Source organism: Denticeps clupeoides, chromosome 3 (assembly GCF_900700375.1).
Source record: "Denticeps clupeoides chromosome 3, fDenClu1.1, whole genome shotgun sequence".
Classification (NCBI taxonomy): domain Eukaryota; kingdom Metazoa; phylum Chordata; class Actinopteri; order Clupeiformes; family Denticipitidae; genus Denticeps; species Denticeps clupeoides.
In genome coordinates, this window is record NC_041709.1 from 32,500,825 (window position 1) to 32,527,654 (window position 26,830).

Consider the following 26,830-nt stretch of genomic DNA (forward strand, 5'->3'; position numbering starts at 1 on the left):
AACCGCGACATTTTATAAAATGTTTGTATAAATTATAAACTGGTTGATCTTTAGGAACTTGGGAAACATCAGGATTGTCTCTAGTGTACCGAAATGTAGATTATAACAAGCACACCCGGTTCTTCCAGTTCCTGGTGTCTATACCTGAACTTTTACGTTCATGTTGCTTGAATCGCTTGAAGGTTCTAGTCAGAATTTCAAAGAAGAACCTGTTCTTGCATTTTTCTTGCATTACACATAACTTAAACGTTTCCCGGTACGCCTACATCCACAAACACTCGGCCAGCATTCAGTATAACTTAAAAAATACATGTTGAGTTTATTTGAGTGGGAATTCTGGACCAATACAGATATCGATTTTTTTCTTGCTTACAATCAGTAGTTACAGGGACAGTCCCCCTGGAGACACCCCAGAGTTGGGGACACCTGCTTTAATGCCATCACACGACATCATATGCTGAGCACAGTCAAGTAAAATGCACAATAATATGTCTGTCAGGGTGACTCCGCATGATAAATTGTCATGAGACGTCTTCTAGTGTGGAATGACATCCATTTCGTCTTAAATAGAAAATATAGTCTTACGTTTGTTTTTCAGGACATTTTGGTATTTGTCTGGATTTTTGAAAATAACAAAGTTCCACTGAAGCCTTAAAAACGTGTATGTGTGTGTGTGTGTGTGTATTACACTTTAATTACACTTTATAAAAGAGAGAATTTCACCCAGGCAGCTCATTTCTTGTTATTGGTGCTAAAATTCACAGATCCACCAATGTTGCAACGAGAGATTGTAGGTGCGTGGACAACAGATCCATCGGAGGCCGTGATGTTCACCACACTCGCTGGGGCAGCGCCGGTCGGCCGTCCTCCGGACCCCTCAGGAGACCCCCCTGGACAAAGAGCAGAGGAGAATCGAATCCCTGTTCGTCCACACGCCAGGGGAAAAGAAATCAAGTATGGAACTTTCTGGATTCGTGCACAGTCCTCTGTTCTTCATGTCCTCTCCGTCCTGCTTCAGTCCCCCTGTCACGCTGAGACACAGGAGAGGAGCGGGTCCAATAAATCCCCACGCCAAGCTACCACCTCCTATTTACATTCAGGCCCCGTCCTGACTCTACGACCCTGAAACGTGACGTGCGACGTGGGTAAAGTAACCGGACGCGGCCGTACCGGGCGGGAGGCGGGCGAGTAGATCTGCGGCGGCCTGCCGGAGCCCCATCGCCTGCAGGAGGGTCACCGCGACGCCTCCGGCCTCTGCGGCGGTGTAATGCTCCACCATCATTTCGGCCGTGTCGCAGCGGTCCGCCGCCTCCAGCTTCCCCCACGGGATGGCGCCGCGGTCACGCAGGTGCGTCTTGAACCTCCTGAAGTCCGCGGAGCCGAGGTCGTCGAAGGTCCTCAGCAGTTGGATCGCAGAGGTCATCGTGCGTCCGGGGACTTAAAAAGCGCCAGAGTCCTGCTGACAGGTCAGTGCTCGTATTACCGTCCAGTCAAAAAACCTCAAACTTTATTTTTCACTTTGAAGAAGCGACTGACCTTCAATCAGCCGCGGCTGGAAATGGAACGAATTAAAAGCGTCTGACCTGATTTTTGGCTTACTGTACGGAGCCGTAATCGGAAGGTTGCCGGTTCGAATCCCCACCGAGTACAGCACCGTCCCCACACACTGCTCCCCGGCCACCGGCTGCTCACCGAGGGTGATGGGTTCAAATTAGCAGGAAGATCTCCCCACTCACCCCGTTACCGAACAGTGTTATTTAAATAATATTTATTTAAATAATAGATGTTGGTTGTTGCTGTGTGTTCTTTTTTTTTTCTACCTCTCCCCCCTCCCTCCTCTATATTTTGGCTCTCTCCCTTGTTCCCGTCCCCCGGTCATAATTGAAACGAGGCAAGCATGACAAATAATGCATCTAATGCGTTTTCGAAGTATCAGAGGCCGTTTCCTCCCGCACCTTCTGGCACTTTCCATCATTCCTGCTTCTGCCGAGACGGAGGGGGTGCCAGCGTACGAAAGGATTAAAAACGGCCGGATTGTTCCTTTAAAAGTGAAATGTCACTTTTAATCACGTGAAAGTGAAGTGATTGTCATTGTGAGACACTGCAGCACAGCATGTATGTGGTGACACAACGAAATGTGTCCTCTGCATTTAATCATCGGTGGGCAGCCATGACAGGTGCCCGGGGAGCAGTGTGTGGGGACGGTGCTTTGCTCAGTGGCACCTTGACGGGTCGGGATTCGAACCTGATTACTTCCTTAACCGCCATGCCAACCACTGTGTTAGAATTGTAGTTAATTGAACACTGATAAAGATTGTTCGAAGTTTCTCGGTATACTGAAATATTTGCCGGTATCCAGGTGGTTAGTTAGCTATGAATTAGCCGTATTTCTTGCTGTAATGAAATATTGGTTAGATGAACGCGCTGACTGCTGAACTAAAGTATTTACTAAAGCAGCCTGCTAACATTTGTAGACAGGGGTGGTCACAGAGCTCTTCACGGGGTCTCCGATCCCAATCGACTCTGTTCTCCTTTGTTGTCCCTGGCTGGTGGGACAACCTCCATTCGACTAGCCGAGACTACCACCACCTTTCAGAAGCAGTTGAAAACCCACTTGTTCAAAAAGTATTTCAGACGAGTCTAACACTAACACACACACACACAAAAATATTTGTATATATTCGTCTAGCACTTAACAATTCCCCGGCATGTTCTATTCCTGACAAGTTGGGCCTTATCAGGGCTCTTAGTTTTGTAACTCAACATCTATAGAAACCGAATGGGAATTGCTGGTGTCTTCCTCTTGTAAGTCGCTTAAAGTAAAGTAAATGAGCTGCGCTGAACTTTTTTTCTTATTCTTATTTCAAATGACGAGTAACCCAGCCACTGGGGACGCCCCGAGTAATGGCTTCATAGCTCGGTGGTCTCTTAAACCAGGAGTTGTGTGTTCGAAAGTGCCGCAATTCAACATAACAGGATGAGTTCAATGTCAAAAAAAAGAAAGAAAAGCAGGAAATGAGGTAAGAGAATGTGTCCGTTGTACTCGATCGGTAGAGACTTCTAGAAGCATCTGAAAACGTTCAAATAAAATGGTCACAGCTCCTGGCTTGCTAGGACTCCACAGACAGGAAACGTTCGCTGAAGTTGGCTTCGTTTTTGACTTGTCCGTTCCACCTTAAATGCTGCAATGCCCGTATTACGCCTGTAGGGGGTGCAGTTCAGGAAATCTGTTTCAGAAATGAACACAAAGCATTTACAGTATTTATCAGACGCCCTTATCCAGAGCGACTTAGTCAGTAGTTACAGGGACACTCAGGGTTAAGTGTCTTGCTCAGGGACACGATGGTAGTAAGTGGGATTTGAACCTGGGTCTTCTGGTTAGATCTGGTAATGATCTGTGTATCCACTATTTAGAAAATAGTACCACTCGTTATCTGTCTGGCCCAACACCGTTTTTACTGTAAAAATGCACCTGGGAACTTTGCTCTTATGCACATACAGTAGGCTTATTAACATGGACAATGTAATATCAATGGGGCTTAAACGTTTCGGGCAACTGTTTATGGATGACCTTCCCGAAATAACAACATCGGACCCAGGGGGAGGGGATCTTGCCAGGCCTTGAGAAACCGGTGGCCTGGGCAAGGATGTACGTATGGCCAAAGTTCCCAGGTGACTTGTACCATAACGACAGTGTTGGGCCAGACATGTGACACCGTTTTGTGGGGCAGTGGTGGCCTAGCGGTTAAGGAAGCGGCCCCCTAATCAGAAGGTTGCCGGTTCGAATCCCGATCCGCCAAGGTGCCACTGAGCAAAGCACCGTCCCCACACACTGCTCCCCGGGCACCTGTCATGGCCGCCCGCTGCTCAGCAAGGGTGATGGTTAAATGCAGAGGACAAATTTCACTGGGTGCACTGGGTGTTGTGTATCACATGTGACAATCACTTTACTAAGTAAAGTCATGTGACACCTGACACTGTTTCTATACATCTTATTTCACCTTGAACAAGTAGGATAAACCTTAGTTATCATACCTGGAAATGTCCATATTCATCCTAAATCTGCATAGATTTCATCTAGACTCTTCTCTGTCTTCTCTGTCTCGGTCAGAACAGCTCAGTCACTGAGCACCTTCAAACGACAGCTCAAGACCTTCCTCTTTAGAGAATATTTAGATTAACCTGGAACCTTCTTATGTATAGAAACTACAACCGAGTGAATAAAAAGATTGTATTCGTAGTTGGGGGTCCTAGTGAACCGGAATTGATCACTTCATCGATGGTAACATGGAAAGTCGCTCTGGATAAGGGCGTCTTCCCAATGCCTTAAATGTAAATATAATTGTAAATGTAAATATAATTGTAAATGTAAATGTAAATATAATTGTAAATGTAAATGTAAATATAATTGTAAATGTAAATGTAAATATAATTGTAAATGTAAATGTAAATGTAAATATAATTGTAAATGTAAATATAATTGTAAATGTAAATATAAATGCATATGAGTAAAGTTCCCCGGGTTCTGTAGCATTTAAGGTGGAACGGACCAGTCGAGTACGGAGCTGCGAATAAGGAGCCGAATCCAGCGTCGTATTCAAAGCCCAAATGACGTCAATTCCATCTATTTATCTATGAATAATTCTATTATTACCATGAAGTTACACCCCCCCCCCCCCCCACACACACACACACACACATAATCACACACATACATTTCGTTCATTCCCGTTTAATGAAATAACGCCACTTTGTTGTATTCCCCTTCCAGAACCCATTCATAAAACTCACCGAGCCCCTCGGCAGGTGACGCTTTCTTTCACAGATAATATTTCCGGGAGAAGTTTATCCGAACGGCTGAACTCACGCAGAGGAGCGGACACCCGGGCCGGAGGAAGAAGGCGGGGCTTAGCGGGCGAGGCGCCTCCCGATTGGCCGGTTCTGCTCAGCATGGCGCGAAATATTATTACTGGCGACTGCAGACTGTCACTCTTCACCGCTCTGTAGGTACAACTGCGTCGTTACTCTGTCCACTGTTACTCACCTCGAAACAGCCAGTGCTCCGCGGCCGGTGGTGTTTATTCATGTTAACAGCCGAAATCCTGCTTTTATATGATTTCCCATGATACTTTCCTGCGGGAATTTCATATCCATTTTATTTTAATTACTTAATGGGCCATAATGACCAATTAACAGCAGTAACAGCGTGTAGTGCGCGGACCAGCATGTAGATGAAGACATAGGACATTTTCTGTTGATGCAACAAAATTGTAAATAATTCCTTATACAATTGTCAAAAAATGTATATGCTGCGAGTCAGTCATAACTTTTAGAAATATTTTGTAACAGTACAAATGTTATGCAGAAAATGTCATCCTGAAGACACAAACTTGCAATGCAAGTCGATGCAAAGAACCTCCAAGCTAGAGCCAAGTCACATGCAGATTTATTTAAAAATATGTACATCGTATTGTGTGTGTCTGTCATCGAACCCCATACATTTACGGCACCCTAGCCAGCCAACTCTCGACACTGCGTAAGTAATACATTTCTTAGATGAAATAAAAAAAACAGGCCTTTATGTAGTGTTAAAAAGAACTGTGATATTCCTTCGTAGCAGCTGCAGATCAGTAATTTTACAGCTGGGTTGTCATCTACGAGATAAATGCATAGATATATACATAAAACAAGCTTCGCGTGCATATTGAGGCTGAGTCTTCACCGATTCGCTTATCTCTGCGTGGCTTTCAGACCGCAGTCTGGCTAGACGCGATGCAGTGGGACCTTCTCATTCCTTTGAGCCTTGATCAGGACTTTAACCCCAGGGCCCTTTCTCTTCTCCATCCTTTTCATCCGCTTCCTCCTCCCCATCATCTTCATCATCCTCAGCCCCACCTCGCAGAAACCCTCTTCTCGTTTTCTTCTTTTTCTTCTTCTTCTTGTCTTCCACTTTGTACTTGAGCCTCCGTATGGGGTCGGTGAGGCTGCGCATCTTGCTCTCGTCGAACTCCTCGTTCAGCATGAAGTTCCTGTCGATCAGCTCCGCCCCTTCCTGCCAGTTGCGGAAGCAGTCGGGTCCGAGGTCGGAAATCTCGGAGACAGCGTTGGGAAGGAGGACGGAGCAATCAGGACGCAAGACCACCACGGTGGGCAGCTGCTCCACCTCAAACATTAGGCCCAGCTCCCTGAGGCAGATTTACAGAGTTAGATCAATCAGGCAGACACATTACGTCCCCCTCAAACGTCACACAAGACAGGTTAGTGGACTGCTGGAATATCATTTAGAGGGACACTAGAGCCCCACCGAGCAACTGCAGAGGCAGAAAATAGAGGAATTGGACCTCAAGTTCTTGACTGCTAATAAGTCAATGTGAAAAAGTGAAGTGACTGTCAGTGTGATACACAGCAGCACAGCACACGGTGACTCAACGAAATGTGTGCTCTGCTTTTAACCATGCTAAACTGCTAGGCCACCACTGTCCCAGTCATCACATCAACAGAGATAAGTGAGATTGTGGCTCCATTCAGTGGTGGGGCAGTGGTGGCCTAGCGGTTAAGGAAGCGGCCCCGTAATCAGAAGGTTGCCGGTTCAAATCCCGATCTGCCAAGGTGCCACTGAGGTGCCACTGAGCAAAAGCACCGTCCCCACACACTTCCCCCCCGGGCACCTGTCATGGCTGCCCACTGTTCACTCAGGGTGATGGGATAAATGCAGAGGACAAATTTCACTGTGTGCACTGTGTGCTGTGCTGCAGTGTATCACAATGACAATCACTTCACTTAAAATGCAAGAGTAACAACCCTGATTTGAAAATGTAGGGAGTAGAAGTTTGGACGTACAAGGTAAAAAAGTCGAAAGTTGGTACAAAAAATGAATAGTGAAGTACAGATACCCAAGAATTCTACCCAAGTACGGTAATGAAGTATTTGTACTTTGTTACTTCCCATCTATGCATATCAGTAATCACATTTATAACACGAGAAACTCCAAGTGCATCTGCTAAAATGTACCAGGTTCCTCCTTGGCCCGAGCATTTTTGCATAAACTGTACCCTGTTCCACAAAATTAGCCCCACCAGCGTTATACGGAACAGCCATCCGATGACTACTCGGCCATCAGAAGAGGATTAAATATTTAAATCTAGGTCCCTACAGGGCTGTAAATGGAAGTGCACCCTCTTATAGACTGAAAATTCCCTCTTCACGGGGTCTCCGATCCCAATCGACTCTGTTCTCCTTTGTTGTTCCTGGCTGGTGGGACAACTTGCCAGGCTCCATTCGACTAGCCAAGACTACCACCACCTTTAAGAAGCAGTTGAAAACCCACTTGTTCAAAAAGTATTTCAGACAAGTCCAACACTAACACACACACACGCACACACAAAAATATATGTATATATTCGTCTAGCACTTAACAATTCCCCGGCATGTTCTATTCCTGACAAGTTCAGCCTTATCAGGACTCTTAGTTTGTAAACTCAACATCTATAGAAACCGAATGAGAAATGCTGGTGTCTTCCTCATTTAAGTTACTTTGGATAAGTAAGTAAATCGGTCACCTGACCATTTCAGAAGAGGTCAAAATGCAACCTTCAGGGCATCCTGGTGCTGTCTGGACTCCAGGAATTCCCCACGTTGAGACTCAACCCAAACCCAGTCGTATGTAGACACCAACCACAACGGAGAACCACAGGTCACTAGACATCACGGTCTGAAAAGTTGGTACCACTTTCTGAGTCTAAAGGTTCCTCCCTGTTTTTGCTCAAGGAGCCCCTCCTTGCCATTGTCACCTTACAAGCAGCAACCGGGAAAACAGCTTACTTCCTGTAGGGGTCCTCATAGGGCAGGAAGAGGCACTTCTTGGGCAGCTCTTTGAGGAACTTCTCCTGCTCGTCCTCGGAAGGGTCCAGCGAGATGTAAAGGAGGACCAGCTGGGCGGAGCGCTCCACGTAGAACTCGTCCGTCAGACGCTTGTAGAACTGGCTCAGCGTCGGGGCGAAGTCCTGACAGCGCTCGCACTCGCCCGAGCCGAAGAAGAGCATCAGGATGCGGTTCTGCAGGCGAAGGACGATCTCCTTCTCGGTGTCCAGCTCGTCGCGGTCTCTGTTGTTCTTCACCAGAACCTTGTCCACAAACAGATCCGCCATGACCAGCTCTTTGGCGGAGAGCGAGAGAGAGAGAACAACCCCGTTGACTCCTCGCTTAGATCCTTAACCGGTTCTATCACCGTTGTTCCCCACCGACAAACACGTCCAGAGCCTCGCCAAGACCAACAACGCCAACGTGCAGCCTACAGCAGGCCACTTAGCAGGCGTGACCTCCTGTTGGGGTCAGAGGGCACCTCCAGCCTCAGCCGCACCTCACATCCGACTGTATCGCACTACGCCTACGTATTCGTACCTTGGACGGAAGAGACGGTAGCTGCTTGTTGCAATGCGGCCTCCTCGCCGTGTTTGTGGCAGGAGATTATGGCAGGAGACCGGAGTAATCCATTTACGCCAGGGAAGGAGGGAGGGGAGGGCTGGAGATTTACCGGCCACGGTTTAGGAAAGTCGTGGCCAGCGAGGACTTTTCATAAACACCGGCGACAGACAGACAGGAGCGAGAACGCCTGAAACCGCGGCAGCAGGGCTATTCCGAGACCGGCCCGGTGAACGGAGGGAAGCCGGAGTGGGAGGGAGGGAGGGAGGAGACGGGGTCTAATCAGATTAGGGGGGAGTGTGGTGGAGCCTGGCCTTACGTACGAGACGTGCAACCACTAATGATTCCTATTAAACACTCGAACCTACATACATTAAAGCCGGGGGGGGGGGGGGGGGGGGGGGGGACTTTACAGAGAAAATGTTGCGGGTTGAAAGCATTCTATCCATTTCGTTAATGTGCTGTAATCTTTAAAAACTACTTAAATAAGCAATTTTTGTCCATTTTTTGTACTTTTCCAAAACATTATAAAGAGGCCGTGTGGTGGGAACTGTGGTGGGAGTGGCCTAGTTGGTAACACACTTGCCTACCACTGTGTCCCTGAGCAAGACACTCAACCCTGAGTGTCTCCAGGGGGGGACTGTCCCCGTAACTACTGACTGTAAGTCGCTCTGGATAAGGGCGTCTGGTAAATGCTGTAAATGTAAAGTCACAGGTCCGAGCCCCGCCTACTACCTCCGACTGTTCTCGATGGCGTAAAAAAACAAGCCTGATCCACGCTGTGCTCCCCACCCCGCAAATTGCAGGGCTTAAAGGATCTGCTACTGATGACTCGCTGCCAGATATCTACCTATGCTCCACAACGTCGGTATGGTGGAACTACCGCGGTGTTGCTGGCCAATACTCACCAGTAGTGCTCACACCGAGAAGAACAAGCAGGATGTGATCAGTACAGAACAACCCTCAGCACAAAACCTACTTTGTAATATCTTCTGGAGGCGCTGATAGACGGAGGTCTTGTCACTGATGGTCACAGCGCCTTCTGAACATCGATGCAAACAAACAGAAGGTGGCATTCGTGGCTACATCACAACAGGCAAATAATAAAAAAAAAAAGTGGTTTTAAATTTTACAAAAATGTTTTATTGACATTTCTCTTTGGTAAAAAGGCACGTTGGACCAACAGCTGAATGGTTGTGGAGGACAGTCTTACATGCATTCTTTATTCAAAAAAAAAAAAAAAAAAAGTCCTTCAGGCAGAAGACCCCCTGAATATCTACAGATGAAACGGTACTAAAACGTACTCAGCGGACAGAACTGCTGAAGGCAAGTTCTCCCAAACTACTGCTCACCAGGTGCCCGATTCCTCCATCCATCCATCTACCCATCAGCGTCCCAGAAGAAGGTGAAGAGTCGGGCGGGTCCGAACATTCTCCGTGTTAAGTCATGAATTACTTAGGTCTGAGGAGCAACCCGCCGCCGGCCACCGAACACCGTGGCCACGCCGCCTGTCGAGTACGAAGAACATCGAAAACGGAAGTTCGGTCACTTTGGCAGCTGAGCTCAGGACATGTCCCGTTTGGCGAGTCAACCAACATTAAAAGAGCCAAATATAAAGGGGCATAAGATATAAAAAAAAAAAATAAAAATTGCGTGATTGTGGGAAGGTTCAACAATCGAGGACACCCCACTCGTCGCCCTCTGCACCCCAGAACCCGGAGCGCCCCCCGGCGCCGGCCAGCGGGAGGGCGGGCTCAGAGCTCGTCGCGCGCCGTGCTGTCCAGCGCCGACTGCAGCACGTCCGAGTTCTGCGCCTCGGACCTCAGCTCCTCCTGCTCGCGCGTCTTCCGCGACCGCGCCCGGTCCCAGTCGGTCGGCAGCAGGTCGTTGTTCCACACGGTGGAGGTCTCGGTGTCGCTGACGTAGCCCGGGTCCCCCGTGTAATGGGTGGGGTAGACCAGCAGTGGCTCGGCTGAGAACGCCCGCAGGTTCCGCTGCTTAAAGTGATCGTTGTACTCGGTGCTTTAGAAGAAAGAAAAAAAAATGGATGAAAATGCATTAAAATCATAAAAACAATGATAAATACAAATATGGCGCATAAATGTAATTAATTAGTATGTTTGTTTTTAATAAGTCCAACACAGACTTGTAACATTTAGGGAACTATTTTTGTTTATGTGAGGTATGGGCATGTTCGGGTTTAAATAATTCCAAATGAGGGAGCTGTCAATCATTAGACTCCTCCCATTTTACACTCTAGTCATAATAACATCGTTACACACCACCTGACGGGGCGCTTAGTGCGTAGCACCAGCATGAAAATAGGGCCCCTGGCCATAAAGTTAAAAGCGAGGCACACTTACACCGGGTGCTTGTTGTACATAACGGGCAGGAACTCGTCCACCGGCAGCATCTTGGTCAGAGGCTCCGCCTTCAGCAGCTTCTCGGCGCCCTTCAGCGACAGCATGTAGCCCAGTGTCCAGTAGGAGTAGTCGGCCTCCACCAAGTTGTGGATGTTGGGCACCGACTTCTCGGAATGTTCCACCTGCATGCGCTTCCGCCCGATGTAACTGAAAGTCCGGGACGGGGGGGGAAGAGGGTTAAAAAAGCGAAACCGGGTGCCGTACGCCGTAGTGGACGGGGGGGTGGGTGGGTGCTGCGCTCACATGAGGTCCCAGTCCAGGCCCTCGCTCTCCACCTCCTGCATGAGGTTCTGCAGGCGCCGCTTGAAGAACACCTCGAAGCGCAAGTCGTCCTCGATCACCAGCGAGGTCTTCAGGCGCCGCTCCGCAATCTGCGGGAGGACGATTGCGGCTGTCAACTGATATTTTTTTGTATATTTAAACTACGTAAATTTGACCCCCTGGACCTATGTGCCATGCAGGCATTTATTATCGGAGTGAATACACCGATAATGTTCCACTGCGAATAACAAAGATGTGTTAATCTTAACGTCACTATTATTCGCACATTCACATTACGTGGTTAAATTGGGGCTGTCAAAGTTACCGCGTTAACAACGAGTTCATTTTTCTAGGTCGGGATGTCAGACAGCTGCGCTGGAAGCACATTCTTATACATCAGTGAGGTTTTGGATTGGCCGAAATTGATAAAATCGCAGAGTACTTTGAATGGGAAGTTCGGATTCAAAGCGCTGCCGGACGGTTCAGTCGACAAACCTAAAGTGATTTGTACGCGCTGTCGATGTGAACTAAGCCGTCACCGGAGTGATGCGAACAGCCCTCCTCCACCTCGCTAGAGACGCACGGACAACTCTACGAGCAAAAACATTTCAGAAGCCATAGCTACATGGGTAGCTAGGGCCTGCTGGTCGATTAACATCGTAGAGGACGAGGGTCTGTGACCGCGCGTATGAATCGCCTTCGAGAACTACTACTGTAACGATAATACGAAACGAGAAGGCTGGAGGACACGTTGAGACGAACCAGCTCGGTTACGCTCACCGGAGATTACTGGATCACAAGTTATCACGGGGTCACAAGTATAAGGCACAGCAGAATTGTAATTCTGTATTGCAATGTTCGATTTAAACACAATTTTTTAATAAATTAAATGTAGTTTTGTAATATTTTTCAGTTAATTGTAAAACACAGGTGCAAGATTATTTTTTAATTAAAAGACATTAAATCTGCCCAAGGCAAACATTTGTCTACTCCTATGTTGATAAGAGTATTAAAAACAGGATGTAGAGGAAAGACTTAAAAGGTGCGATTAATTGCGAGTTGATTATGCCGAACATGCGATTAATCGCGATTAAATGTTTTAATCAACTGACAGCCCTAGTTTAAATACATCAACGATAAGAAAGTCGCATCTACGGCAGAGCGGTGCCGCTTTTTAACGAGAACGTGCCATTACGGTACAACCGCGACGCACCCCGGGAAAACCGGGGGCTTCGTTAACGTGACCGTCAGCCTCGGACTCCTCTCACCTCCTTCCAGATGTTGTAGTGCGACAGGAAGCAGCCGACCTCGCCCTTGGTGAGCGGCCGGCCGTGATACGGGTCGTTGTAGCCCGGCACCATTTTAATGCCCAGCGCCGCGATCTGGCTTATGTTCAGGGCCCTGAAAACGGAGCAATAACGCGGGTACGTTTACATTCGAGCGCCTTACAGTCCCGCTGGAGACACTCGGGGTTCAGCGCCTTGCTCAGGGACACGACGGGACGTACTTTCCGTCCACCGCAGCCGTGACCTTGCAGCCGACCTCCAGCTCTCGCAGGGTCCTCAGCATCCGCTCCCGCCGGTCGGCGCGCCTCGCCAGGTTGATCAGGAACACCTGAGGCACACGTACGCCAGATGTTACACTACAACACGCACGCGGGGCAACAAGTGACGTTATCGGGTCACCTCGTCAAACCCCATCTTGTCGGGCTGCCGGCGTGGGGCCGGGAGGTAGGCCGAGGGTTCCAGCGGAGCGCTCCTCACTTCCCGGGTTCGGGGAGAGGAAGGAGGACAAGCACGACGTCAGTAATGATCACACACGTCTGAGGCCCCACCCCTTCACCTCTGACCCCCAGCGCTCACCCATGACCTCCAGCTGGGAGTGGAGGAAGCTGTCGGCCTCGTCTTGCATGGTGTTGTGGGCGCGTAGAGGTACCGGAAAGTATCCGTACGTCTCCTTGTTACATATGTACATCTGGGCATCTGCGGGAGGGGCAGAATACGACATGGCGATTGAAAAAGATGGAGACTACGGTACGATTCTTCAAAGTAGCCCCCGTCCCGCACCTGCCATGCGCACAGAGAAGGCGAAGACGATGATGTCATCGAAGGCCCAGCTGTAGTCGGGGTGGGGCGGGTAGAAGGCCAGCTGCTGGGACGCCTCCTTCCGCAGGTCCACCAGGAAGGTGGAGTGCACCATGGGGACGGCAAAACAGCCTTTCCGCTCCTGCCTGCGGATGGGCAGGTACGCCGGGGTGCGCTTGTAGTACCCCTGGAAGTGCATATCGGTGCATGGACCATCACTAAGTAAGCGGGTGGCCGAGACTCCGCTCCGCTCCGTCTGCGAGAGGGGCTACCTGTGAGGTCATTCCACACCAGAAGTTGGAGTAGGCGGCCCTGGACTCCAGCATGGGAGCCACCACGGTCTTGTTCTCCTTTATTAACTTCCACAGGACGTCTGGGTTGGTCAGCAGGTTGTCACAGTCCACCAGCTACAGAGACAGAGAGCGAGTGATAATCACAAGTCGGTCACATCAACACGTCATATCTCTATAGGTATATGGTGGTCTAGTGGGTAAGGACCATCCGAACCGCCAAGGTGCCACTGAGGTCCCCACACGCTGCTCCCCGGGCACCTGTCATGGTGCCCACTGCTCACCAAGGGTGACGGTTAAATACCGAGGACACGTTTCGTTGTGTCACAGTGACACTAAATGCCACAGTCAGCCACCAGATGGCAGCGCAGCGCCCCTCCCTGACTGCGGCAATAAAAGCGGACATGAAAGCGGGCGGATTATAGCCTGGACGCACGGTGACTGCGCGGAGCCAGCGGTGGACACGACAGCGACAGACTCGAGGCCCTTAAAGCTCAGAGAGACGCCGTAATTTCACGTTTCCTATTTTAAACAGCGTCGGCGCACTGTTCCATGGCAGGGCGGAACAGTCCGGAACGGTCCGGAACAGCCTTCATTTGCTGTGTATAGAATATTCTTACACGAGATCAAAACGTCGCTTCCCGCACCGATTATGGCGAAGTTTCACAAAACGTGTCTGAGCTACAGTGTGTGTGTGTGTGTGTGTGTGAGGGTCCAGACCCGTAAGTCAGGGAAGGACTGGTTCAACCCACCAGGAAATAATCGGCCCACATCTCCCTCGCCGTCTCCAGAGCCGCCTGCCGGAGCTTCATCACGCGCTCGTAACGCTGGTTCGTCCAATGCTTCGGCCCAGTCTCGTCCTCGTAAGCACTGTGCACACGCGCACACACACACACACACACATTACCAACAGTGATGCCACCGTGACCATACAGAGAGAGTCCTGTGTAAAGGTGCCGCATTATAGTCGCATTCTGGACATAGTTTGACCCTTGGAGCTTTCCGCAGTGAGACGGAGACGTTCTACGCTCGCCTGTATCAACAGGAACCGGCGTCGCATGCAAACTGGTGCGTCACGTCTGGAACTGAACCAGAGAGATGGTGGTGACCTTCACCAACAAGCAGAGGGACGTGGCTGCAGCAGTTACCACCTCCATCCACGGGAAGCCAGTAGAGCTGGTCGAGGAGTATAAATCTTTGACCACCACCTACTGAAGTTCTCCTCAAACACAGAGGAGATCCGCAGAAAGTGTCATCAGCGGCAGTACCTCCTCAGGAAGCTCAAGTCCTTCGGAGTCAGAAAAGACAACCAAAACAACCGTCGTCACCCTACACACTTCTTAAACGATGCACCTCACTGCTCCTGTTCTGTAGTCATTTATCGTTGTTCATAGTGCAATACAAGGAACATTTGAAAACCCACTTGTTTAAAAAGTATTTCGGACGAGTCTAACACACACACGCACACATGCACACACACTCACAAAAAAAAAATATATATATATATATATATATATATATATTCGTCTAGCACTTAACAACTCCCTGGCATGTTCTACTCCTGACAAGTTGGGCCTTATCAGGGCTCTTAGTTTTGTAACTCAGAATCTATAGAAACCGAATGAGAATTGCTGGTGTCTTCCTCTTGTATGTCGCTTTGGATAAAAGCGTCTGCCAAGGGGGCAGTGGTGGCCTTAAGGAAGCGGCCCCGTAATCAGAAGGTTGCCGGTTCGAACCCCGATCCGTCAAGGTGCCACTGAGCAAAGCACCGTCCCCACACACTGCTCCCCGGGCGCCTGTCAAGGCTGCCCACTGCTCACCAAGGGTGATGGGTTAAATGCAGAGGACAAATTTCACAAAAAAGCACTGTGTGCTGTGCTGCTGTGTATCACATGTGAAAATCACTTCACTTTAAGTAAAGTAAAAATTAAAGTAAAGTAAAAGGAACATTTTACTGTGTGTCATGTCCATTGTAACACTTGTTATACGTGAGCTGCTCCACTGGGATTTCTAAATCGCCCCTCGGGGACAAATAAAGTTCTCTGGAATTTTCCTCCAGCGAGCCAGAAAGATCAGCTTTTCCCTCCATTCCCGCTCCGTGCGCGCCGTGTTTCAAGGTGGCAGCGGGAAAACCCGCTACGTCACAAGGGTCAAGGTTCAAAAGTTCAACAAATGAAACTCGTGGCCCCGTAATCAGAAGGTTGCCGGTTCGAATCCCGATCCGCAGAGGTGCCACTCAGGGAGATGGGTTAAATGCGGAGGACAAATTTCACTGTGTGCACCGTGTGCTGTGTTGCTGTGTGACAATCACTTCACTTCACTCTGTTCCCATGCCCGCCCACCAACAGGACTCGCTTTACGGGCCACACCTGGGCTCTTCTTGGGGTCTCCATTCCACGTAGTGGTACAGGTTCTGCACTTGGATGAGCCACTCCCTCAGGATCGCCGTGGTGTTGTCCAGATTATGGTCCGTCGCTACCCTGTGCCAGGAGACAAGCAGACACGGAGTTAGTTTACGGATTCCGCCACAGAATGAATGCAATTAGAGGCCAGTTCTGGAAAAAAAATGTAAAAAAAAAATAAATGACAGCGGTCGCGTGGAGACGGCGACCACGGCGACCGAGCCAGACCGCGAGCAGATGCGGCGGCTGAAGCCCACACGAGAGAGAGTGGGCCGCCCAGCGCCACAGAACACAACCACACACAGAACACAGGTCTGCACTCGCTCTCTCTCTCTCTCTCTCTCTCTGTGTGTGTGTGTGTGTGCACAGCCTTAATTAAGATGAAATGCCCATAGAAAAAAAAGTCTTGAGCGAACGCTTATTAAAAAGATCCAGCAGAGGTTTATGGTCGATACAGCAGTGTACAGAGCAAAAATATAAAAGGATTACACACACAAACACACACACACACACACGACACTAAAATGAAACTGATCTTAAAACCGGTGACGAAGTGGCTCAAGTCTCTTCTGGAGACGCAAATCCAAGGCCCCCCATCTGGCACCCTCACACCTCAGGGACCCCTGGCAGCAGATTCGAAGTAATAATCAGGGACGCGTCGATCGGCCAGCAAGAAATGCTTCAGTTTATGAAGAGGAACTTCATGCCGTGACTACTTGGTTATGAATGATGGAAAAACACGAAAAAACCTGCAATGTTGTTGCATACATTTTTTTTTTTTTTTAACTGTGATCGGTGCATCCCTAGATTCAAGATTGCTTTATTGTCAGTACAACAGTATCAGTACAGTGCATCGGGTATCAAAATAATGTTCCACACAGACCCCACCATAGTGCAATCATAAATGAAAAATATATACGTATATACACACTAAACTATATTCAATCCCCCCAGAATCCTAGCACAAACTTTTTTACTTTAACTTCACTCATTTGCACACCTTCGCCATAACTGTTACACATATTTTATGTTAAAAACATAAAAGTGTAATATTTGGTTATGTTTGCAATATTTGCATATTGGTTCGCTCTATACTTGCAATATTTGCAATGCTGTGGTCTGTAGCGGTCGCAGAAACATTTCACTGCATATCGTACCGTGTACGACTGTGTACGTGACAAACAAAATTAGAAATTTGAATTTAAAACGAAATCTTAAATACAGTAGAGATTATCTCTAGGGGAGATAAGAGGAGGGGACGGCCTCTGCTTGCTTGGGTTACGTGAAGGGAAAGTCTGGAATGTTTTTCATGCCTCTGCTGGCTCTTGTATACACAGCGGAGGCCTGAGGGGCGACTGTCAGCACCGACACACACACACACACACACACAACAAAACCAGACAGATTTACTACATCTGGGCCATTTTTAGACGCTCAAACCAAGGACAGAAACGTTAGAGAAGTTTTTTTTTTTTTTTTTTTTAAATCACGTCTAATCGATTATTGGATTAATCGAGCTGAAACCAACAGGAAGTGGCGGGCGTTTTACAGGAATGTTTACACTCGGACAGACAGGGGACGTAACGCGACACAAGCGCGGCCTGTGTGACGTGTCGCCGACCAGGTAGCCACGCCCCCGGGCTGCCGGGCCGCTGACGTGTCGCCAACCCATTGGCCGCCGTCCCGTCGGAGGCGTGGCCGGGGAGGACGCGCCTTCGGGGGATCCCGGCACCCCGGGTCTGCGAGCGAAGCGGGGTGGGGAGCAGCCTCGGGGGTGGGGGGTCTGGACACGTTTCATCCCCCCGGAAAAATAAAACCCGAACATCACGTGTCGCTAAAAGCTCATTCCCACAAATAATAATAATAAAATATTATTATTCCAGAAGGCGCGGCCACTCACCACACGGCGATCCGGTCCTTCGGGTAGTTGAGGCGCTCCACCGCGCCGAGGAAGTGGGGCAGCGAGTGCGCCGAGTTGCGGCAGACCAGGGCGACCAGCACACGGGGGGCGAGGAGCGGCGACTCGGGGCTCCAGCGCTCCTCCGTGAAGTAGCCCCGGCCCGGCCCGGGCCCCAGGAGCGACAGCAGGGCGAACAGCAGCGGGCCGACGCGGCGCATTGCGGGAGGACGAGGCGACAGCGGCGGAGAACCGAGCGAACCGGCCACTCGGCGGGGACCGCTTCCCTCTTTACCGTCCGCCGACGCGGTTAAAGGGGACGTCGACACGGCCGACTATTCTGACTGGGGGGAAAGTGCTCTAAAAAAAACACCAACACCCGCGAGAATCGTCTTTTTAACACACATGCGTGCGGAAATGCTTTCTACATTAAAATAAGTTTCCAAATTCGCTCACGTCCGCCAGTTTGCAACGTTCCCTTTAAACTCCGTGCGCGTCCCCTTTAAGGGTCGAGTCCGGTAGAAAATACTGGAACGTAAATCTGCATCAGGCGTCTATAAACTGCAGAAGTGCGGGATGTTTTCAAAGCATATGAGCGTCCTAAAAATGTCTCTTCTCGTTTCAGGCCATAAAGTAGAGGTGCTTGCTATTTACTGCGCATTTATGTTGGTGCCTTCGGCCTGTGACCTGTGTGACCTCTACGGCCTTTTACTCAATAGATATTTTCTCCATTTACTCACCTTTACCTAGCTGCAGATCTCCACAATCAGAATATCGTTATTGTCATTGTCACAATATGAATATGTGCTTCTAATAGGTAGGTGAGCACCTCCTAACCATATGAATCCAGGCTGAAAACACACCTTTCAGCTACTTTTTTTTTTAACCTATCAGGAGTTGATATTTTCTCTGTAGCTTGAATTTTTTTATACAGATGTTTTAAGGCGCTTTATAAAGAAAGTTTTCTTGACTAGCTGGTTTTATTTGTTGCTTGTTCGTACTTTTCCACCGAAAAGTAACTCCACCAGGCAGTGGACACCCAGGGTAAGAAGCTTTCAGAGATAAGTTGTAGACTCTAGCGCCACCATGTGGACATAACACAGTTACGGTTAGACACTTGGGAGGGGAAAAAAAAAAGACAGATTTACCAGAGCAATTTCATTGACTATTAATATTACAGCGAATAAGTCTATTTCAACTTCTATCTGCACAAATGACACAAATCCAATGTTTGCTTTTCTTCATCAATACGTGACATTCCACAGGTACAAAAAAAGCAACTTAGACTTAAGAAAAGGGGAAAGGGTACATATATATGTATGTATATATGTGTGTGTGTGTGTGTGTGTGTGTGTGTGTGTATACAGTCTCCTATGGTGACTATATATACAATATATATACTGATGGAAAAGATATGAAATATATGAATAGACAGCATATAAAATGTAAATCTGTTCCACCATGGGGGCAACCCGGCTCAGGATCTACTTGCTACTGCTTTATACGTTAGCCACATACAATACGTCATTCCTGTTATTCCATGTAGTATAAACTGTATACGGAGAAAACGGCGGCTAAAAGGAGAGTGAAGAGCGTAAGCCCGTGCTGTTCCAGGAAGCCTGGGTCCTCCTTCAGCCTGATGCTCACGGCTGCCGGCATTATCCTCATTTCCGAGGAGTGCTCCATGGGGCAGCAGAATGGGAACAGCGGCCCGGTGCTGCTGATGCCCGAGGAAGAGGAAATGACGGCGCCATTGCTTGCATCTGAAAGGGTCACTTTTCTACAGAGGCCCCGCAAACCCACACTCCACCCTATCTGGACCCTGATCTTCTGAGGTGTCTTCTTGACTCTGAGCCTCTTTTTTGAGTTGGACAGGGTGTAATAATCACTACCACAAAGCTGAACCCCCCAGAATCCGTTCTCAGGGCACATGGAAAACGGACCTTCAAGATCCTTTTTCCAGGAGGTGACGCCAAGCATCCATTCGGTGCTGTTGCCTACAAACACGTCCCAGGAGTGGACGCCCTCGGTGAAGCCGCGGGTGCCAATGACGACGCTGTGATGTCCAGGACATCTGTGGCGCACTGGGCACTCTGGCACACGGAGACGGACGAGGTCTTCTGAAACACTGACGCCAACCGCGACTGACGCGGGATTCAGAATGACAGGACCTGGAACGTGACGGGAGAGAAATAAGATTGAAGTCCAGACACAGGCAGGATGAAACCCTACAGTGACATCGTAACAGCAGCATATCTCCTCCTCCATCCCAATGTATCATCATGTATGTTCTCATAATGTGTTTTTCACATAATAGAACCAAACCGAAGATGCAGGACCACGAAATAACACACGTGAGGTTCTGAACGTTCGTGTCTCTGCGAATCAGGGAGCTTTTGCCGCGTTGCCAGCATTTCACACTCTCGGCTGCTCTGTTAAGTCGGACAACAGGGACGGTTTCCAACAGCCCTGAAGGTTCATGCTGAACGCAGAGTCCAAACGTTTGACTGGCTGTGTAGTTCCGGCTGCTGTGGAACTCACTATATGGACACACTGTTATCATCTTCTTCCACACTTTGAACTTCAAGTTGCCCAAGTGTTTGGCCATATCAGAAAAATCTGGAATCTCCTGACCAACCGGGCTTGGGAGGGACGGCAGGGACGCCACCCTGGAATCACACACAGAGACAAACACAGAACACAATCGCATGGGTGCTGCAGTAAGGGTGGTAGTAGCCTAGTGGGTAACACACTCGCCTGTGAACCAGAAGACCCAGGTTCAAATCCCACTTACTACCATCGTGTCCCTGAGCAAGACACTTAACCCTGAGGGTCTCCAGGGGGGGACTGTCCCTGTAACTACTGATTGTAAGTCGCTCTGGATAAGGGCATCTGGTAAATGCTGTAAATGTAAATGTGGAGTTAGAAGCAGGCGGGGTGGCTTTGTACCTCTTCCTGATGCAGTCAAAATCCTGGAACAGACAGCAGACAAACAGAAAGTCGCCAGAACGTCCATGTTTCCTGAGGTTCTGTCTACTAAGCATTCAGGATTAGAGTTTTTTTTTTTTACCTGCAGAAAAGTAACATCATCTCGTCCCACCAGCTCTTCCTCCAGCTCCTTGACTTGGTCGGTGAGGAACGAGAGCTCTCCATCCATCCTCTCCTTCATCTCACTACTCTTGCTCTCCCACTCCTCCTTCAAGGCGCCCACCCTGGCCATCTCTTCATCCCTCAGGAACTGGAAGAGCCTCTGGAACTCCTTCTTCACCTGCGCTTCGGCTTTCTGAGCACACTCCTGACCCACGGGAGAAACATGTCACTTTCTTTTGAAAAAATATACACATGGCCAGTTGGAATGTCTCTCTGGGATACCGTGGTCCTTTTGTTTGAATCTGGCTTTGTTAGAGTCCTCAGTCGCTGCCTCAGTGGCTTCATAGTGTTCTTCATTGCCTCCTGGACAAGAGAAGAAAACGTCCAAGGTCTAGACACCTCTCAACTAAGAACAATAGTCTTGCACACGGGAGATCATTTCTGTTCCCTAGACTGAGCTCTGATACACAGCAGCACAGCACACGGTGCACACAGTGAAATTTGTCCTCTGCATTTAACCAGTCACCCTGAGTGGGCAGCCATGACAGACGCCCGGGGAGCAGTGTGTGGGGACGGTGGGATTCGAACCAGCAACCTTCTGATTACGGGGCCACTTCCTTAACCGCTAGGCCACCACTGCTAGGGCAGATGCCTGCATCAGCTAATTAAAAAGCCGGTCCATGGTGGAGTTACCTTGCACTTCCTGACCGCCTGCTGGATGGGCTGCACCTGGTGTCCCCTGTGACCGCTCCTCCTACACTGCCAGCAGATGAGCTGTCTGTCCGTCTCACAGTGGAACTGCAGCTCCTGCCAGTGCAGGTGACACCGCCCGGGTCTCGGCCCTCCAGCACGCCTCATGGCCTCGTCCCCGCAGGCTGGACTCACAGCTGTTTGCTGAGACACTCCTGGCAGAAGCTGTGACCACAGGCCAGAAGCACTGGGTGTATGAAGATCTCGCGGCACACGGGGCAGGTGAGGTCGTCCTGCAGAGGAGAGAAGGATCCAGGGCAGAATCAGAATGGAGTCCTGTCCTGATGACTCTCGCTTTCCTGAAAACGAAACCTAATGGAGGGAGTCACGGGGTTGGCGAGCGGCGCTGCCCGCTAGATGATTCTGTTAGATGGAATGTTGAGGGACGAGAAACCACACGACCCTCCATTCCTACCTTCTCAAACCACACTGAGGTTGCAGACATCATCACTGCAGTACAAAGCAGGTTGAGATGCATTTTACACAAAATACCGGACTTTCTGCTCCATCCTGAGCTTTCCTGGTGTGAACGTAGCTGAGATGTGGAAACATGGTGGTTTCCAGGAAGTTGTGTTTCTGTTTTTCATTAGAGACCAAGTCCCTCCCTCATCTCCGTCTCGCTCTCTCTCACTCTGGAGACTGAAGGGAGACACGCCTAACTTTGCCTTCATTTCCTGGAAACCGAGCGGCAGTGTTGTGTTGTGCTGTGCACCTTTCCAGCTCCTGGATGGCGAGCGCTTTCTCTCCCTCTGGAGGAGGACCTCTCCTGCCCCGTGTGCTGCGAGATCTTCAGAGAGCCGGTGCTGCTGGTCTGTGGTCACAGTTTCTGCCGCGAGTGTCTGAGGAAACACTGGAGCTCCAGCCCCGGCCGCTCCTGCCCCATCTGCCGCGGCTCCTCTCCACAGGAACCGCTCCTAAACCTCAGCCTGAGGAGCACCTGCGAGTCCTACCTGCGGGAACGATGCAGTGGCAGCGAGGCAAAGGAGAAGAAGGACGAGGAGAAGGAGGAGGAGGAGGAGGAGAGGTCAACGCGGTGTCTGCTGCATGGGGAGAAGCTGGAGCTTTTCTGTGTAAAGGACATGGAGGCCATCTGCTCCCAATGCAAGAAGAAGCTCCACAGGGGCCACCAGGTGCAGTCCATCCATCAGGCGGTGAAGGAGCGCAAGGTAACAGCCTTCATGGAGTGATCTACAGGAACAGGGATTTGGAAGTTCCTCCACCTTCGCAGACGGAGCGTGTATTTCACGTGTGCTGTGCTTTTCCAGGGAAAGCTGAAGGACGCCATAAAGCCGTACCAAGACCGGCTGAACGCCCTGAAAAACGGGACCGACCCCAGAGCTGTAACTCAGCGGAACTTCAAGGTCAGGAACTCCAACACTTGCGCATCCGTCTACTGATGATGGCGCCGTGGCACGTTAGAATGAATCGAATCCGTTTTTTTTCCTTCTGTCTTTTCAGGCCCAAGCCGAGAAGACGGAACGTCAGATCAGGAAGGAGTTTGAGAAACTCTTCAAGTTCCTGAGGGATGAAGAGAAGGCCCGGCTGGCGGCTTTCAAGGAGGAAGAGGAGAGCCAGAGTCACGTTATAAAGGAGAGGATAGACGGGCAGACATCGCAGCTCACTAATACACTCAAGGAGATGGAAGACGAGATTAAACAAAAAGACAACATTGAATTCCTGCAGGTATGGGGGGAGCTGAGCTCAGGTGGGATCACAATGTTCGAGGAACAAATATACTTTATCTGCTCAGAGCGATGGGATTCAGTCCCACGGGCTTGGATTGTTGTTCATGGAAAGATCATATGCAGCATAGTTCAGGGGATCCAGAATCTTTCTATGTAAGACTGGCTTTTTACTACAAATCCTGGATGATTAATGCTTTGATGTTTGATGTTTTTAGGAGTTTGACCTCCTCATGATGAGGTAAGTGCTCCATCCCGTCGGCTTAATTACATTCCAATATATTCAACTGACCAGCATATAATCATATGTGGCCACCTTTTCACATCTTTTCAGTGTCACATTAACCGTATCTGGGTCAGTATGAAGGCCTTATGAAGATATCAGAACTGTATCATTGCAGACAGGCGACGCTGGAGGGTTCTCACTAATACTGCCTTCCAATGTCCAGTGTATAAAAGGAACAGGCGGCCTGTTCCTCTTCAGCTCACCTCTTCAGTTCCTCTCAACTCCGGTCCAACGAGCCGGAGGTATGTTTCAGGTTTATTGCCGTCTGTAGATTTCATATTACACACGAATTTAAGAAAAATTGCACTTGGGACTGAAAGACCTACGCAGGCTATAAAATCGTTCGTGCTTTCGTGTATACGGTATCCAGTATACGGGCTTTTTCAAACGAGATACACAAGACAAGACAAGCTTGCAAAACGAGCAGATTCAGAGTGGAATGGCAGACGCCGCTTATGGCTGGACGTGTATTGCTGTTGAGTTTAACGAACGTTTGGCGATGGCAGTGAGTTGAGGGCTCTGAAGCTCTTGCAGCGTCTTCGCCTTAATCGTCTAACAGACGGCGGGAGGGAGAGGGTCATCGGCCTGACCGTGTACGCTAAGTGTGTGTGTGTGTGTGCTCGTTCCAGAGCGCTTTTCATACAGCTGGACCCCGTGGTGGAAGCAGCACACTCGCTCGATGTCGTCCGGCACCTGGGTAACCTGCGCTTCAGAGTGTGGGAGAAGATGAAAGATGTTGCTCCATACAGTGTGTTCCTCTATACTTTATATTGTGTGCATGATGATGACGATGACGATATCCGTAAAGCAAAATCTTCCAAATCACCAGGGTCACACTGTTTCTGCATCTGTCCAAAGGTCCAGTGGTTTTAAATCCAACCGCCGCGTTGTGCGATCTGTCCGTGTCTGAAGACCTGACCAGCGTGAGCATGAGGCCGGAGGGCTCCACCGGTTTCAGCCTGGTGACGGGATCTGAGGGCTTCACCGACGGCTTCCACTCCTGGGACGTTGAGGTGGGGAACAGCCTGAGCTGGATGCTGGGGGTGACCTCAAAGCTTGGAGACGGACCCGTCCTTTGCCCTCAAACGGGTTACTGGGGCATCCAGCGGGACAACGGGTGCTACCAGGCCCTCGCCTCTCCAGTCACCCCCCTCCACCTCTCCTTCACCCCGCAAGTGGTGAGGGTCAAGCTGGGTTGGCACTGGGAGGGCGACAGCTTCGGATGGTGCAGGAGGGTGACCTTCTCCGACGCCACCAGCGGGGCGGAGATTTGCAAGTTCTCCAACATCAGCGGCACGGGAGCCCTCTACCCGTTCCTCCGCCCGCTGCAGCGGAGCTCTCAGCTCAAGATCCTACCCGCCACCGTCAACGTGAGCGTGCCAGAGCAACAGAGCTTTCTGGAGAAATACTGGTCCCATATGATGGCCGCCATTTTAATCCTCTTCGTCTTTATCGTTTCAGTCATGGCCGAAAAGAAAAAATAAGTTCAGCGTTCACACTTTTTCAGACAAGAAACCCAACATACCGTTACAAAATGTAGCCTTTATTAATATAGCTAAATAAGAGCTTGCTTTTTTATTTAACAATGGCAGAACATGTAATCTGTGACTGTGCAGAAATATGCTGCGTATTTCTGGTAAAATGTCCAGGGGAACAGCAACATTTAAAATCACACTTTGCATAATGTTAACTTTATCAATCTATTGTAAGAAAGCTTATCTTATCCACGTGCTCATTCAAGGTTTTGATGCCTTCTGTGAGAATCTATGAAAATGGTCATGACAATAAAGAAAACACATTGAATGAGAAGGTGTGTCCAGACTTTCGGCCTGTACTGTGTGTTGAGGACATGTTTATGATGGTTTCTGTGTGCAGATAGCTCTCCGCATTATCTGCATGAGCAGCTGCAGGCGCCCTGCGCCGCACCCGGGTTCGTCCGTCGAGAAACGAAACTCACGTCGAGTTAACGCGTCATCTCCCAAACATCGCGAGATTTCGAGGGAAAAAAAGTGTGTCCACACTCTTGGCCTGTACTGTACGTTCACTAATTCATCTGGATTTTGATTCTATTGCGACAAACATTTCATAACATTTTTATTTTATTTTTTTAAAACATGAACACATACTTATGAAATTAGTATGTGAAATAATGCCATCATCTTTTCATTAGGTGCCTTTACACCCTCTGCTTACCCCACACATTTATACCACAATGATAACTGATAATAGTAATAATCCGAATGAGCGTACAGGGCGACGTTGTTGACTGGCCTTTCACTGTAAAAAATGTACATACATGCGCCTTGGAAGGAAATAATATTCCAAGTGCAGACACTAGAACAGCTACGAATGCTCCTCCGTAGCTTCCTTAGAACAGATTGGACAATGACAATAATAAGGCCTTAATATTCAATAATATCTTAACTTTGAATCTTAACATTTAAATTTCTTGAACCATCAACACTTCCCCTCAAACGTTACGATCCTATAAGGTTCTCCACATCTGAAAGGGAATGATTGTCATTATTATGGTAGTGGGTGGTAGTAGCCTAGTGGGTAACACACTCGCCTATGAACCAGAAGACCCGGGTTCAAACCCCACTTACTACCATTGTGTCCCTGAGCAAGACACTTAACCCTAAATTGCTACTACTGATTGTAAGTCGCTCTGGATAAGGGCGTCTGATAAATAATGTAAATGTAAATGTAAATGATGGCCGTCACCCTCGGTGAGCAGTGCCCGGTGGCCATGACAGGCGCCCGGTGGCACCTTGGCAGCTCGGGATTCTGATTATGGGGCCGCTCCCTTAACCGCTAGGCCACCGCTGCCCCAGATCTCAATCCCGATCCGCCAAGGTGCCACTGAGGTGCCACTGAGCAAAGCACCGTCCCCACACACTGCTCCCCGGGCGCCTGTCATGGCTGCCCACTGCTCACTCAGGGTGATGGGATAAATGCAGAGGACAAATTTCACTGTGTGCACCGTGTGCTGTGCTGCTGTGTATCACCTGTGACAATCACTTCACTTTTTTTTTTTTTTTTTTTCTTAACCTTCTTCTGGTGTTGTACTTTGTGTGCCTCTGTGGCCTGGTGCTCATCGTGATGAATGAAAATGTGCAGATCTTTTCTCCTCGGAATCTCAGGAGTGGTTTAACTCGTGTGATGGTTGCACCAGGACACAGTTCAACAAATGACGCCTGTTCGAGAGGAATGTTACGAGGTTACGAAGCATCTTGTGGTCCGA

The 26,830-nt window shown here is 49.2% G+C and overlaps 5 protein-coding genes across 7 annotated transcripts; 1 reads left to right on the forward strand and 4 right to left on the reverse strand.

Moving 5' to 3' along the window:
* Positions 1-298: 298 nt before the first annotated feature.
* Positions 299-8,763, reverse strand: LOC114785887 (NACHT, LRR and PYD domains-containing protein 6). 3 transcript variants are annotated; one of them, XM_028972539.1, is made up of 3 exons: positions 8,401-8,763; positions 1,171-1,456; positions 299-890 (listed from the first exon to the last, which is right to left on the reverse strand). In XM_028972539.1, exons 2-3 carry the CDS (start codon positions 1,421-1,423, stop codon positions 733-735), a joined length of 411 nt encoding a protein of 136 aa, XP_028828372.1. In that variant the 5' UTR covers positions 1,424-1,456; positions 8,401-8,763; the 3' UTR covers positions 299-732. The 3 variants fall into 3 exon arrangements, with proteins under 3 accessions (XP_028828372.1, XP_028828370.1, XP_028828371.1); XM_028972537.1 differs by lacking the exon at positions 8,401-8,763 and adding an exon at positions 4,792-4,917; XM_028972538.1 differs by lacking the exon at positions 8,401-8,763 and adding an exon at positions 4,792-4,914 and having other exon boundaries at positions 1,171-1,459.
* On the reverse strand, positions 5,430-8,420 carry nxnl1 (nucleoredoxin like 1). Its single transcript, XM_028972494.1, has 2 exons — positions 7,822-8,420; positions 5,430-6,185 (listed from the first exon to the last, which is right to left on the reverse strand). The coding sequence occupies exons 1-2, from the start codon at positions 8,145-8,147 to the stop codon at positions 5,816-5,818; spliced, it is 696 nt and encodes a 231-aa protein (XP_028828327.1). The 5' UTR covers positions 8,148-8,420; the 3' UTR covers positions 5,430-5,815.
* An 872-nt stretch (positions 8,764-9,635) lies between the features above and the next one.
* On the reverse strand, positions 9,636-18,081 carry colgalt1b (collagen beta(1-O)galactosyltransferase 1b). The gene is made up of 12 exons (XM_028972227.1): positions 17,782-18,081; positions 15,849-15,959; positions 14,232-14,349; positions 13,462-13,596; positions 13,172-13,376; positions 12,968-13,087; positions 12,791-12,867; positions 12,613-12,719; positions 12,374-12,506; positions 11,088-11,215; positions 10,785-10,991; positions 9,636-10,443 (listed from the first exon to the last, which is right to left on the reverse strand). Exons 1-12 carry the CDS (start codon positions 17,997-17,999, stop codon positions 10,176-10,178), a joined length of 1,827 nt encoding a protein of 608 aa, XP_028828060.1. The 5' UTR covers positions 18,000-18,081; the 3' UTR covers positions 9,636-10,175.
* Positions 18,082-18,930: 849 nt separating this feature from the next.
* On the reverse strand, positions 18,931-22,219 carry LOC114785763 (tripartite motif-containing protein 35-like). The gene is made up of 7 exons (XM_028972338.1): positions 22,034-22,219; positions 21,562-21,851; positions 21,151-21,231; positions 20,849-21,073; positions 20,728-20,750; positions 20,320-20,447; positions 18,931-19,949 (listed from the first exon to the last, which is right to left on the reverse strand). The coding sequence occupies exons 2-7, from the start codon at positions 21,724-21,726 to the stop codon at positions 19,312-19,314; spliced, it is 1,260 nt and encodes a 419-aa protein (XP_028828171.1). The 5' UTR covers positions 21,727-21,851; positions 22,034-22,219; the 3' UTR covers positions 18,931-19,311.
* Positions 22,220-22,289: 70 nt separating this feature from the next.
* On the forward strand, positions 22,290-25,395 carry LOC114785449 (tripartite motif-containing protein 35-like; the record flags this gene model as incomplete). The annotated part of the gene is made up of 6 exons (XM_028971726.1): positions 22,290-22,784; positions 22,884-22,979; positions 23,077-23,301; positions 23,519-23,541; positions 24,216-24,334; positions 24,445-25,395. Coding segments are annotated over 6 exons (1,584 nt in total), but the record flags the coding sequence as incomplete, so codon positions are not given.
* Positions 25,396-26,830: the final 1,435 nt, after the last annotated feature.

Bases quoted from the DNA above. Each gene is read 5' to 3' on its own strand.
- LOC114785887 (XM_028972539.1), bottom strand. From the start codon at position 1,423: ATGACCTCTGCGATCCAACTGCTGAGGACCTTCGACGACCTCGGCTCC. The intron at 891-1,170 runs GTACGGCCGCGT...CTCTTTGTCCAG, and splicing joins ACTCGCCCGCCTCCCGCCCG to GGGGGTCTCCTGAGGGGTCC.
- nxnl1 (XM_028972494.1), bottom strand. From the start codon at position 8,147: ATGGCGGATCTGTTTGTGGACAAGGTTCTGGTGAAGAACAACAGAGAC. The intron at 6,186-7,821 runs GTAAGCTGTTTT...AATCTGCCTCAG, and splicing joins TATGAGGACCCCTACAGGAA to GGAGCTGGGCCTAATGTTTG.
- colgalt1b (XM_028972227.1), bottom strand. From the start codon at position 17,999: ATGCGCCGCGTCGGCCCGCTGCTGTTCGCCCTGCTGTCGCTCCTGGGG. The intron at 14,350-15,848 runs GTGTGGCCCGTA...GCGTGTGCACAG, and splicing joins AGACCCCAAGAAGAGCCCAG to TGCTTACGAGGACGAGACTG. The intron at 12,507-12,612 runs GTACGTCCCGTC...CTCCGTTTTCAG, and splicing joins ACGGCTGCGGTGGACGGAAA to GGCCCTGAACATAAGCCAGA.
- LOC114785763 (XM_028972338.1), bottom strand. From the start codon at position 21,726: ATGAGGCGTGCTGGAGGGCCGAGACCCGGGCGGTGTCACCTGCACTGG. The intron at 20,751-20,848 runs GTAAAAAAAAAA...TGTCTGTTCCAG, and splicing joins ATGATGTTACTTTTCTGCAG to GATTTTGACTGCATCAGGAA. The intron at 19,950-20,319 runs GTGAGTTCCACA...GTCACGTTCCAG, and splicing joins GATAACAGTGTGTCCATATA to GTCCTGTCATTCTGAATCCC.